At 37.7% G+C, this 13,455-nt stretch overlaps 2 protein-coding genes across 9 annotated transcripts in view; one reads left to right on the top strand and one right to left on the bottom strand.

Annotated features, from left to right (window-relative positions):
* The window catches only part of mcf2l2 (MCF.2 cell line derived transforming sequence-like 2), a 62,524-nt gene that overhangs the window by 17,735 nt on the left and 31,334 nt on the right, over positions 1-13,455 (bottom strand). For all 8 annotated transcript variants that reach the window (XM_059538234.1, XM_059538236.1, XM_059538233.1 and 5 more), the window contains exons 16-26: positions 9,093-9,159; positions 8,356-8,471; positions 7,191-7,260; positions 7,002-7,094; positions 6,310-6,402; positions 6,008-6,133; positions 5,651-5,872; positions 5,119-5,211; positions 4,805-4,883; positions 4,302-4,356; positions 3,092-3,189 (exon numbers count right to left, since the gene is read on the bottom strand). In XM_059538234.1, the coding sequence (XP_059394217.1) occupies positions 3,092-3,189; positions 4,302-4,356; positions 4,805-4,883; positions 5,119-5,211; positions 5,651-5,872; positions 6,008-6,133; positions 6,310-6,402; positions 7,002-7,094; positions 7,191-7,260; positions 8,356-8,471; positions 9,093-9,159 (1,112 nt within the window). The remainder of the gene's footprint in view (positions 1-3,091; positions 3,190-4,301; positions 4,357-4,804; positions 4,884-5,118; positions 5,212-5,650; positions 5,873-6,007; positions 6,134-6,309; positions 6,403-7,001; positions 7,095-7,190; positions 7,261-8,355; positions 8,472-9,092; positions 9,160-13,455) is intronic.
* On the top strand, positions 9,680-12,879 carry b3gnt5a (UDP-GlcNAc:betaGal beta-1,3-N-acetylglucosaminyltransferase 5a). The gene is made up of 2 exons (XM_059538241.1): positions 9,680-9,799; positions 11,317-12,879. The coding sequence occupies exon 2, from the start codon at positions 11,575-11,577 to the stop codon at positions 12,706-12,708; it is 1,134 nt and encodes a 377-aa protein (XP_059394224.1). The 5' UTR covers positions 9,680-9,799; positions 11,317-11,574; the 3' UTR covers positions 12,709-12,879.

Below are 13,455 nucleotides of genomic sequence, written 5' to 3'. Positions count from 1 at the left end.
GGTGATCTGCACGCGCTCTCGGTGAGCCAGTCGTGCTTGGAGTTTGGGCCCAATTACTCAAGAGTCATACTCAAACCAAATCCCTCAACACACCGTTTCGGGCTCAGGTTATTGCCCTGTCTGCCCTGCCGGTGTCAGGGGAGGATGGAGACTCGAGTCTTCTTTGCCCTGTCGGGGTTTTAAGAGCTTATGTGTCTCGCTCTGCTGCCTTTCGGCAGACGGAGCAGCTATTTGTCTCGTTCGGTGGGCGTTCCAAGGGAATGGCTGTTTCGAGACAGACGCTATCCAGATGGATAGTTGACGCCATAGCGTTAGCTTACGCTTCCAGGGGCCTTCAGTGCCCGTTGGGCGTCAGAGCACACTCCACAAGAGGCGTCGCCTCGTCGTGGGCGTGGTCTACTGGGATCTCCTTGCAGGATATATGTATGGCGGCAGGTTGGGCCTCGCCGTCTACATTTATCAGGTTCTATAACCTGGAGGTTCCCGCCTTGCAAGCAAGGCTGCTGTCGGTATAGGCGAATCAGGGCCCTGAGGGGAATTCTGAGTTCACGAGCGCTATGCGCTGCCGACTGTTATATGGGCAGTATTGCATATTAAGTATTAAGTATTAAGTATTAAGACCCGCATTGCCACATTGGTCAGGCCTTGCCTCGGCTGTGTGATGTCATATTGCCGCATCTACGGATGCTGCTAGATATGGGACGGAGGGCTTTTTCCCTTTTCTGTCCTGGACTCTCTGTGAGTCCCTCAGGTGACTGTGCACTGTAAATCCTGGGCGTTGCTTCAGGTTTATTGGTGTGTGATCCCTGCGCGCACGGCGTTTTACATTGGGTTCCCGTAGTGTCTTAGCTAAGACGCAGTACGAGAGAGCTCTCGTAAGAGAACGTACTCGGTTACTAAACGTAACCTCGGTTCTCTCTAGAAGAGCGAACGAGTACTGCGTTCTCTGCCGTGCGCACGATTCACTCTGGTTCGCTTCGGCGATGAAATAAATCAGGTGAGTCAGCCTTTTCGAGCTCCTTTTATAGGTTGGGCCACACCCGTTTCGGCGGGAAGTGGCAAGAAGGGCGCGAAGCGCCCTTATTGGTCTGATGTTGCATCAGCCCGCGCTCGATAGGCTGTGCAGTTGCCGCAGAACAAGCCAATGAGCGAATGAGCCGTCTCGCCTATGGCTGTGTACTGCTGCAAATGCGCTTTACAAAAATACAAAATTAAGGATAATTTTTTGCTTCAGTATTTCGTGAAAAGAGACTTTTCCCGTAGCGTCTTAGCTAAGACGCAGTACGAGAGAGCTCTTCTAGAGAGAACCGAGGTTACGTTTAGTAACCGAGTACGTTTTCTTTTTATTATTATAAATAAATACTGTTCTTTTGAACTTTGTGCTCATATAAAATATAAATCATGGTTTCCGCAAAAATGTTAAGTAGCACAACTGTTTGCTTGATAAAAATATGAAAATGTATAATAATAATATAATAATAATAAACATGTCTTGAGCAGCACATCAGTATATCAGAATGATTTCTAAAGAAACACGTGATGGTGAAGACTGTCGTAATGACACTGAAAATTCAGCTTTTTCATGACTGAAATAAATTATATTTTAAAATGTATTAAAATAAAAAACAGTTAACCTGTTAACTGTCACCCCGTCCCGTATACGGGACGCCTACGTTGACTATACTATATTACAATCAAATCTAATCTAATCCTGACAAACTATATATCGTTGGAAAGGTTCAAGACTCCCAAATATATATTTTTCCAATATTATTTGTTAAAAATTATGTAGGAAAAGTAATAGATTAATTTATGACAAGAGTGCACCCTCAGAAATCTACATTACAAAATGAGTTTTGACCTTTGTTTAAAAAAAAGACTTTCTCGTTGCCTTTTTCTCTATCATGTTTTAGAAATCATCAGAAGTTATATATCACTTGAAAACATAAAATCTCAAAATTCATCCTTTAAAACCCATTTTAAAATCAGACATTGCATTACCATGTAAATGGCACATCAAAATCATGTTACAAAATGTTTTCAGTCATGAATTATAAAAATTTAGGTTTGTATCATGCACATTCAAGTCTATCTTCAAAAACACGAGTGACAGTTAAGGGGTTAATAATATTTCACAATTTACCATTTTAATGCATTTTGATCAAATAAATGCAGTATTGGTGAGTGTAAAACACATTATTTTTCAAAAGCATAAAAACAATCTTTACAAATTACACTTTTAATAACCTAACTTTTATATTTTGATTTGCATATTTTGATTTTAAGGATTAGTAGCAAATAAGTAGTACTTTATCTAAAAGTACAATTATCCTAAAAAGAAAGAAATCCTAAATAAATATCTCATGTCCATTTAATTTGTGTGAATAAATTGTACAATATCTGCATTATATTACATTATGCTCTCTAGATATTGCAATGGCAGCAGCCTTTGAAAAAAAAAAAAGCATCAATCTATAGCATAATGGATGTATCAGAGGCATCAAAGACTACAGTGAGTCATGTTTAGAAGTGTAAAACATCTCCAGCTCAGGTCAGAGACTCGTAAACCACTGCCTCCAGGCTGGGCTTGTCAGAGGCGCTGGGTCAGCACAGAGAGGACTTCTATTCTCTGAGGAACTAAACACCTGTCACAATCCTTTACTCACTCAGAATCTGCAACCTGACGGGACAGTAAGAGCAAACCGAGCGATATTTACCCCAAACCACCTCCACAAGAGCAGTCCAGGTCAGACCAGTTCAGCATTATAATGAAGCTTCATTTCAAAAATACCTTGCCAATAGAGCTTTGAAGTGCTTACCAGTAACCAATTACCCATTGCCAATTTTACAGCCATTACAGCAGTGATTAGAGATAATGGCCTAATAAAGGAAAATGCACTGAATGGTTAAAAAGGAAGTAGGAGAAGAAGACACTATACAACACTCTGTGATAAATAGCTTTTCACTACAAATGAGTAGTGAACATTAAAGTGCTTGTTGACCGCTGCAGGCTCTGAAGGGCGAATATTTCAGCTTGTTTGGTTGGTTAGAGAAACAGTAGCTTTTAGAAGAGATATATAAGGGCTCTCACCTCGTTTTTGACGCATATTTGGGCCTGTATCTCCACGCCTGTAACCTGTTTCTGGACTGGAAGAGTCAGACTGCCGGAGAGCTGTTTTGCGCATATTTCTGTCAATAAAAGCAAAGTAATCAGAACACAACGGTAAAAAACAGATGCAATAAATATGCATATGCATGCATACAGTGGCCCCCATGCAGAAAGAGAGCACAAGCAATTTTCAATCAAAGTGTTTTGCCAAAAAGTTGGATTTAAAAATATAAAAACTATATAAGCACGTTCACAAGTTTGGGGTCAATGAGTATTTATTTATTTTTTTATAAATATTTTTATTCAGCAAGGATTTATTCATCTGATCTAAAGGTATATACATAGTAAAGACATACAATTGTTCTATTGCATATACATATTTCTCCTCTGAACTTTCTATTCATCAATGAATGCTGAAAAAAATGACAATATTAATCAGGATTTAGTAATATTCTTACATGATCAAGTAAACAGATTAGCCTAATTTCCATAAAACAATATTGTAGTTTGTAGAAATCTAAATAAGACAGATAATGTGCTTAGTACAGCATTAATCAGAAGTTTGAGTCACAAACATTCTATTACATCCACCATAAGTAAATATTCATATGTTTGCATGTACAAACAGAGTAATTTGGTTTGTTATTAGATGCAGACAGCTGTGAAAATAAAGCTACTGAATAAGGACATTTTAGGAGCGAGGAGGATATAAATCTACAGTATACTACAGAAAAACGATATGCTGTTCAAAATATACAATTATTTATTAAAGCTTCCTGGATGTCCAACATTAATATGAAGAACTACACCCATGGTTACTCAAGACTTGTGTAAACATAAGGGAAGTTGACTTTACAGGACACTCTTAAAAATAAAGGTGCTTCAAAAGGTTCTTCAAGCGATGCCATTGAAGAACCATTTTTGGTTCCACAAAGAACCATTCACTCATGGGTTCTTTAAAGAACCTTCGCTTTCTTACCTTTTTATAATCTGAAGAAATTTCTTTCGCCACAAAGAACATTTTGTGGAGCAGAAAGGTTCTTGAGACATTAAAGGCTCTTTATGAATCCATTTAAACAAAAAGGTTCTTCTATTGTTTCGAAGCACCTTTATATTTAAGAGTGTTCATCCACGAAACACAGCACTGGGGCCAGTTAAATAAAAGCAAAATAAAAAATGGCTATAAAAATACCTCATAGGAGCATGGTAGATGTTCTCTGTAATCTTCTGATGGAGTTGACTGGCTTCTATGCCATGTGTGTGTGTGTGTGTGTGTGTGTGTGAGAGAGAGAGAGAGAGAGAGAGAGAGAGAGATCATTCAGAGGTTATTCAGTGTTCACATACTATCTTCACACAGCACACAAAACACCTCCAGGATTCGTTTGGTCTTTGATGTTGATTTCAGTGCTTTTACTAAGCAACCATGAAAACTAAAAACTTGAGATAACATCGTGTCATCTCCATCCGATAGATCTACATCACAGCCCAATTCTCTCTTTAGGTGTTTCGAAGCACTGTGTAAATATTTTTCATGCAGAAAAAGTTAGGAAGATGAGGTTGTTCCAGGTTGTCATTGTGAATTCACAATTAATTTTGGCTTTCCGTGGTAGTTGTCTCCAGGGTAGTTTGTAACAAGTTTTTTAGTGAACTGAGTTTGGATGAAGGGAGAGTTTAAGGAGGTTTGCTCAGAAATACCTCGGCAGGCTTCCAGCTGGCTTGTTAAGACTTTGCGGATCTCTGACACCCAAGTGTTCTTCACTTCCATCAAAGGGGCCTGACAGAAAATGTAGGACACGTTTTTAAAAATGGGAACCTTTCTACTGTGGGACAACAGTTCCCTCTCATGGCCAATAGATGGAACAACATGGTGCTTTCAGAAACAATGGAGTATTATTTTCAGAAAATAAGAGAATAGAAAACTTTTTATATGTTTGGACCCCAGATTGCATACTCAAAATTGTTTATGTTTCTAAAAACAAAACAAAAAAAAACAATTTTGTGTCCTGTACCTGAACAATGTAAACTTCCTCTCTGCCATTGTACCAGATTTCAAACTTCTTGATGTCTCCTTTTACATTTTCTGTGATTCCCACCGAGCTCATCTAGGAGAAAAAAACACACCACTGATTAGTTTCTCAACTTATCAGATATAATATGATCTAAAATATATTTATTTTAAGCCTGTCCCACAGATGATTCACTATTCATTATTTTGATACACTGATAATGATGATTAAGATGGAAATGATTGCTCTATAGTGAAGTCATGACTCAAAATCAGACGCAAATTTCTTATGACAGGGTCACATCAGCATGGAAAAAATGACAGTATAGTAAATAAATAGGCTTAACAACCAGCTGACGTCATCAACTAGGGATTTAGTTTTTAATTTCACAATCAAGATGAAAATAAATGAGAAGTTGCCACTTAGTTCAAGGACAAAATATGCCTTCAGTGTAAGATATGAAGCTCATTCTGTATAGCCAGATGTTAACTATTTCATTACTTTCATGCACAAATCTCTGATGGTGTCGTCCCACCTTTAAAGAGTGCTTGAAACTGTAGGAGGGGGATTTCTCATGGCCATCTGATGTCTCCTCACGTTTCTTGCAGAACAAAAGCATTTTGTGGTAGAGGAAGAGATGTCTCTGCATGGGTTTGAAGCGTGCCAAGTCCTTCACTTTACTGTGACCTTTCTTGTGGTCTGTCCAAACATTAAATGACCCCTGCATGAGCAGTTTTCCCAAATCATTCAGATTGCCCTGAAATCACGTATAAGACTTAAATTAGCACACACACAATAGCAGGTGCACACCATGCAAAATATTAACCTTCAAAATACCGTATTTATTTAACATGCAAATTATTGTGATACACATAGTGTAATGTGCAGAAACCTCAAAACCAGTGATGGCGATCTGATGCATGGAGTCGTTGACTGATTTGATGATATCCAGCACTGTGGCCAGAGCTTCCTCCAGCTCTGCGGTGCCCTCTGAGTTCTTACTGCACTTCAGCATCTCCTGTACAAAGAGTGGGTCGAGAAATGTGTGAGAAAAAAACAATGTCTGGGTTGAAAGTGAAGGGTTAGTATATTAGCGGAATTTAAATTCAATAAAAAATGACAACTAAGAGATCTCCACCTTGATATACAAACAAACATATGCAACAAACTGGAAAATGGTGGGAAAAGACTTACCTTTAACATCAGCTGGTACTTGGTGATTCTCTGCACAGGCTTTAGCAGATACGCATCTAATGAAAGCTTGTGGTCCAACCTTTTTTGACACTCCTACATTCAAAAATCATTAAAAACTCTTTTAACATTTGAAAGGTAGCTAGTTCTCTTCTACCGGGGGGGAAAAATTGGGGTAAATAATATATAAATATAGTGATATATATTTTATTTATTTATTTTTTTTATTTTTTTTAAGAAAATGTACTTTTACTTAGCCAGGACTGATCAAAAGTGACAAAATTTATAGAATACTGAAAAAAATTTATATGTAGCATAACCGTTTCCAATATTGACAATAATAATCACTGTTACTTAATCCGCAAATGTGCATATCAGAATGAGGAGGAATGACGCTGAAAATTTAGCTTTGCGTAACAGAAATAAATACATTTAATTTAAAATTAATTGAAATAGTAAAAAAAATTTTACTATTTCAATTTAATTGAAATAGTAAAAAAATATTAATATTAATTTTTTTCAAATTAAATTAATATTTCACAATATTACTGTATTTTTGATTACATAAAGACTTTTCTTATGTTCACCAAGGCTACATTTATTTAAAAAACATTAAGAAATCTTAAAGACCCCAAACTTTTAATAGCATACAGTGTGTGTGTGTGTATATATATATATATATATATAAGCCTCACCTGAAAGAACATACTGTCCCCACACTGCCGCCACAAAGCCTCCGATCGTGGCTTATTCTGACAATATTTCTCATAAATTTGTAACTCTTCCTTCTGCAAGACAGCAGATGGAGACAAGTCTTAGGATCCCATTTCAAATACTGTAGTTGTACTGTATTTCACAGAAAACATCACCATTATGTCACTCACCCGCTTCAAAAAACATGTTCCTACTAACTCCGGCTTCTCCGCAGAATTTTCTAGCTCTTTGAGAAAAGTCCTGTCAAAATAGAACGGAAAGACACTGTAAAGCTCCAAAAACCACAAAGAAGCACAATAAAAGCAATATAACATCATATTTTAAGTTCAATTTTTGGTCACCATTCAATTTCATTATATGGAAAAGTGTAGCATTAACATTCTTCTAAACTTCACCTTTGATTTTACATGAAATGAAAATCATGCGAGAAATGACCATTTTTGGGTGAACTATCCCTCTGCCCTCCTTTCACTGAATCTTTGCATGATTATTTCGAAGAAAAGCCTGTTTATAGTTCATCTCTGTCAAACAAATCAATACAGAATATCCCATATCAGCAACAAACACAAAAGCCTTTGAGGACTTTTCATTACTGACGTGATGACATGTTTCAGTGACTGTAAAGGCAGAAAAACAAGGCTACAGCTGGGAATGATGGGCAATGATTAGCGGCTGTTTATCTGCACCCGATTGATGCGGTGGAAACAGGTGCTGAGGAAAGACATATGGGGAGACACACAAACCCGCTATGGGAGTTGTTACTGTCATAATCCTGGACTTTGCTGTAACTCGATGCCAGCTGGGAGACAATGAACTCTACAACTATTATCGGTAGCATGAGGCCAGCCAAACAATGGGCCAGCCAACCCCTATGGATTTTTAATGACAATCCAATATCACAAGCCACAAAACCCACCACACCTCCATTCCCGACAAACTATTTGTTTGTCTTTGGCTCACTATACAAAAAGCCCTTGTGGATAAGAGGATTTGGGTGTGAAGTTTACATTATAGGGAAGCATCAGAACGGAAACTAACCTAACCAGATGTCCTAAGAGTTTCGTCAGGAATGTGGGGTCACGTTGGGGGAGGGTATGGCTCATTCTGGACATGGGCGCAGTCCCGTCTGGAAAATCCAGCTTGAGCTGCTAGCGAGTTTTGGAGCAAGGCAGCTGGTTTCTACATAGCTGGTGCAAACTGATCAAGCAAGTGGTCCGATGGCAAGTTTGTTGCTTGCTCAAGGTGGTCTACCTTAGACTCTAACCAGTTAGAAACGGCCTATAATGTCCTTAAGTTGGGAATTACGACGTGTCAAACTGTTTCCGTTTTACTTACTTCTGGTGAAACTCGTAAATTTCAGGCAGATTTCCAAAGAGAACATCCTTCTTGTTTTCCAAAGAAGGTGGGATCAAATAGATCAGCTCGGGGTCATCCAGTGCAGCGGCATATCCCTGCACAAAAATATACACGACAAACAAAACCAGTTTTAAACAAAACCTGTTTAAATATTTTGACATACATTTACATTACTTACAACTGAACTTCAGCAAATGCTAATCAATCTGACAAATCGTGGACCCTTTTTTGTGACTTGTATGAGCTGTGTGAGGTTCTGAGTAATTTATTACATTTTTAAAACATTATTACAACATTTGTTGTACATACAACAATGTTTTAAAAATGGCATTTTTTCCTGTGATGCAAAACTGAATTAATCTACTTTTAGCGTCTTGCTACTCAAGAGACATTCTCAATGTTTAAAATAAAAATTGTGCTGCTTCATATTTTCATGGAAACTGTATTTTCTCAGAATACTTAGACGAACACAAAAAAAAAAAAATTATTTATATATATATATATATATATATATATATTATATATATACAGTATATATATATATAGTAATTAAATGAGAAAATCATTTGAATTTATTTGCATTCATTTTGTAAAATCTATTCTGTTGCTAAATAAAAGCGTCCATTTCTGTAGAAAAAAGCAAAAACTATTTTGAACAGTATGTGTATTTACAATGTGTGCATTTTTGCAAAAACAGTTTTTTATTTCTCATGTACCTCTATGATGCTCTGCAGCTCTTCCACGTACAGCCTCTCCGTCTCAATCAGTTCATTCATTATGTGGCTGTTGAGAAAGGGCATGCAAAAAAGCTTTCAGCATTTTGTCCAACAAAAGTCAGAACATCGGTGTGATGAGAGACACTGTTTAAGACTGAAGCTTCAGTATGAGCACGACTCTCATAAAGCCATCCAACCATACAGCAGAAGGTAACGTTTGTAAAATACATTTTTAATCTGAAAATAAGCTAAACACTTAAACATTTTTGCAAATTTGGAGCACTGAAACATCATCTAGCAATAACAACTCAGCTCAGCTCAGTTTTCATTTCTGTGTCAGTTACTAGTCGTAAACATTCTAGCTACTACAACACCCTTAAACAACCTTATTTTGTCTTATCCACTTCTCCTTCACCGATGAATTGCATTTATTGTGCTGAGGTGTAGTCTGCTTATGTGAATCAGATGACCCAAATTCCACGATTCTGTCAGAGAAGTTTCTCTTTTCACAGTTTTTTCGAATGATAAAGTTGGCCAATGTTTAAGAAGAGGCATGTACTGCCCGCCCCTCCATTAGGAAACACTCCCGTTCAAATAGCAGCTACACACTACTGCTTTCAGTACAGCTGCCACACTCCAACGGAGGTCCAGGGCTTAGTAAAACAAATACTTTTGCACATTTACTACATCATGGACGGGCCTCAGTGGTAAGTCATATGTTTTTGACTAAGCAGAGTTTCTGTGTGTAGACTTTCTGAAAAAAAAAAAAAAAAGCAAAGAGATTTAACTTTTGGAAGAACAAAATGTTTTTCCACTGGTGTGTCAAGCCTTAGAGACCTCATGCTAAATTTACACCGTTACTGTGGAGTCTGAGTATTGAATGTGATTTTCGAAAAAGAATAAAAATAAATAATAGCACCAATCCTAAAAGTATGTTCTTTTAAACATGCTTTCAGTATCATATGATTGACTGTAGTATTAAAATATGAACTATGAACTTTGCTTGGAGTGGGTTTTTTTATAGGAGTCACTTAGGGAGTGTTTTATGATATCTAAAATGCTAATGAAATAGCTAACACACACAGCTAATAAATACTTACTGATACCATGTCATTATGATATCTAAAATGCAAATGAAATAGCTAACACACACAGCTAATAAACACTTACTGATACCATGTCAAAAGAAAGAGATTGTGATCACTGAGATATAGTGGGCAAAACTGTGAGCAAAGGTGAGCTATATGAGGATATTATAAAGAGGAGTTGAACAGGTCATGAAGATTTCATGTACTTTTTAGAGGCATGTCAGCATGAAACAGTGTTGTATTTACTGAGAATGAGAAAATGAAAATGTAGTGAAGGTAACCAGTCACACTTTTAAAGCAAAGCAGAATGTATTCAAATCTACATTAACAATCTTTTTACGTATATAAACTTTATCTGTAATACATAATGAAATATATCCAGGCAAGTTTTGATCAAAATGACTAAAAATGGGATGGACGGTCATGCAGATTAATGTGAAACTAATAATTGAGTGGCTGGTATGAGCAGTTTGTCATACAATCCCTTCTGCTCCTGGCACTTAGCAGTTCAGGGTGTGGGACATCATGACATGCATGGCTGTTGTGCCTTTTGAGTGAATTTGCTGCTGTAATGATCTTTTCGCAGTCATGAATGTTTTGCACAGCACTCAGCACATCAGCGTGTACGGTGGTTTAAATCCTTTCATTCAGCGTAGAGCTGAGTCGACGATTGCTTTCATTTCACATGATCGATTCGTCGAGTCTCCCCACATGGTCAAGGTTTTCAATGAGCTCTCGCAAAACAAATGATGCGAACAGGCAGCATTTGTTAAAGAGGACTGTTGTTTTGAAAGCAAATGGTCTATACGTGACTGCCATGAAATGTATAGTTATTTGGTTTGTTTGTTTTTTTAGCAAGGAAGCAAGTGTCAGTAAAGGCTTTTAAGTTATTTTAAATTGTAATAATATTTTAAAATATTTACTGTATTTCTGATCAAATATAAGCAGCCCTGGATAGCATCTAAGAAGCTTACTGACCCCAGTTTTTCATTAATGGTAGTGTGTGTGAAATACACAGTGTTTGGAGTTTAAATATTTAATAAATATGTTTTACATTTTATTATTATTAGTAGTAGTAGTTTTAAATCATTGCAACCCCTGTTTTTAAATTTTAAAAAAATATTCTTTTTTTACAGAACACAAATGAAGTTTTAATGCCTTACAGTGGAGTTTCTCGACCGACTGACGTTTTGTGTATAGTGTAAGGAAACAGGACACAAAAAGGTGGAAAATGTTTTGGGTTAACGCGTCCGGTAGGCTAGCACATCTGCACTGAGATGACTAAGATGGAATTCAGGCAAACCCAGTCGTGGAAAATCATCGAGAGCAGTACATCTGGATTGAATAACTGGACTTGACAAGAAAGGGGTTGAGAGCTTGCGCCGCTTAGCAGAATGTTCATGAAATGCAGAAGGGTGAGAAAATGGCATTTTCTACAGCTTGTCTCCATGTGCTGTGTCATGTCAGTCCTTATGGTTTGCTGGGACCACGTGGACCAAAGCGTGGTGAACCATGTGAAGTCCTACTCGTATCGTTACCTAATCAACAGCTACGATTTCATCAACAAAAGCCTCAGCGTCAGCCCAAAGGAAGCTGCCAGGTTTGGTAGCTTCCCCTATTTGATAAACAACGAGGAGGTTTGTAAAGACAAAGACGTGCTGCTTCTCCTCTTCGTGAAGTCCTCCCCACGAAACTTCAGAAGACGACAGGACATTCGCTCCACTTGGGGAAACGAGGCCTACATAAGTCAAGAGCTGGGTGTTATTGTAAAAGTAGTGTTTGCTATGGGAGTTCACCCTGTGGTGCATGACAAATTGCACGAGGAATTACACAAGGAGCAAAAGATACATGGTGACCTGGTTCAGCAGGACTTCCTTGACACGTTCCACAACCTCACTGTGAAACTGCTGCTTCAGTTCCGCTGGACGCACGAAAACTGCGCGCATGCCCGCTTCTTCATGACTGCGGATGACGACGTCTTCATCCATTTGCCCAACCTGGTGCGCTACCTTCAGGACCTCAGAAGACAGAACGTGCGCAACTTCTGGGTGGGCCACGTTCACAAGGGGGCACCTCCCATTCGCAGCAGGGACAGTAAGTACTATATGCCCTTCAACATGTACCAGTGGACGTCCTACCCAGATTACACCGCCGGGGCAGGGTACGTGGTCTCTGGCGACGTGGCAGCCAAAATCTATCAGGCCACGCTGTCTCTGAACGCCTCTTTGTATATTGATGACGTCTTCATGGGTATCTGTGCCATTGCAGCGGGCGTCTCGCCTCAGGAACATGTTTATTTCTCGGGAGAGGGGAAAACCCCCTATCACCCGTGCATCTATGAAAAAATGATCACCTCTCATGGACACGAGGACGATATTAGGTATCTGTGGAAGGTTGCGACCTCCCCGCAGGTAAAAAGTATTTCGTCTGGACTGATTGGGAAACTCTATTGTGCGGCTGTGAAAATGACGCTGCTTTGTAAGCCGTACTTTACGAACACGTATTCATGCATAGCAGCTTTCACATGACGCACTATGAAGTCTGAGCAGTATTTCATTTTCTCTCTCTCTCTTGTTTACTTTTGCTTTACATGTTAAATATTTTGTCAGTTCAATAAAGTTAAAAGCTGTGCGCCCTAAGCATTTGTTTTGCACTTTTTTTATTTTATTTAAATGTATTTAATTTTCATGGACAGTGTAGGGCAAGAGAGCAGGAATGGGATGGAAACATTAAATATAATCTTAAATGACTTGAGTTCTAAAATGACTTGAGTCTCACAAAACACGTCAAGGTCATATTTCCCTCAAAAAAAATAAATAAATAAATTGAGTAAATATAAAATACACATGGATAAAGTGGTTCTGAAAATATTAAGACTTTTCCACTAAATTCTTCCTACCATAATTTACGGTTTCTAATCTCTGTATTGCAAGACAAATAATGGTGTATTATTTAAATGATCATAGTAATTTTACTGTATTGTGTGATTACAGTTGTGAAAAATATTAAGAATTATCAGGAACTGAGAATGAGAATTAAAAAACTAAAAAAGGTTAAGGAGAAAATAAAAAATAACATTTAATTAATCCTTAATACTAGTAAAATTCAAATTAAAAGCAATATTAGCATTTATTTAATTTATTTATTTAAATTGTTTTTATCATCATGAACAAACTGCCAATTTGGCAAAAAAATAAAAATAAATGTATGGTCCTAATAATATTTTTTTGTGTGGGATGAAATGGGCTTTGACATTTAAGCATATTCGTAGTTTC

The sequence above is a fragment of the Carassius carassius genome, chromosome 44 (assembly GCF_963082965.1).
Source record: "Carassius carassius chromosome 44, fCarCar2.1, whole genome shotgun sequence".
NCBI classification, from domain to species: Eukaryota; Metazoa; Chordata; class Actinopteri; order Cypriniformes; family Cyprinidae; genus Carassius; species Carassius carassius.
The sequence above is the reverse complement of the archived record's forward strand: the minus strand, read 5'-3'. Positions and strand labels throughout refer to the sequence as shown.

Excerpts from the sequence above, each read along its gene's own strand:
- b3gnt5a (XM_059538241.1), top strand. The coding sequence starts at position 11,575 with ATGTTCATGAAATGCAGAAGGGTGAGAAAATGGCATTTTCTACAGCTT.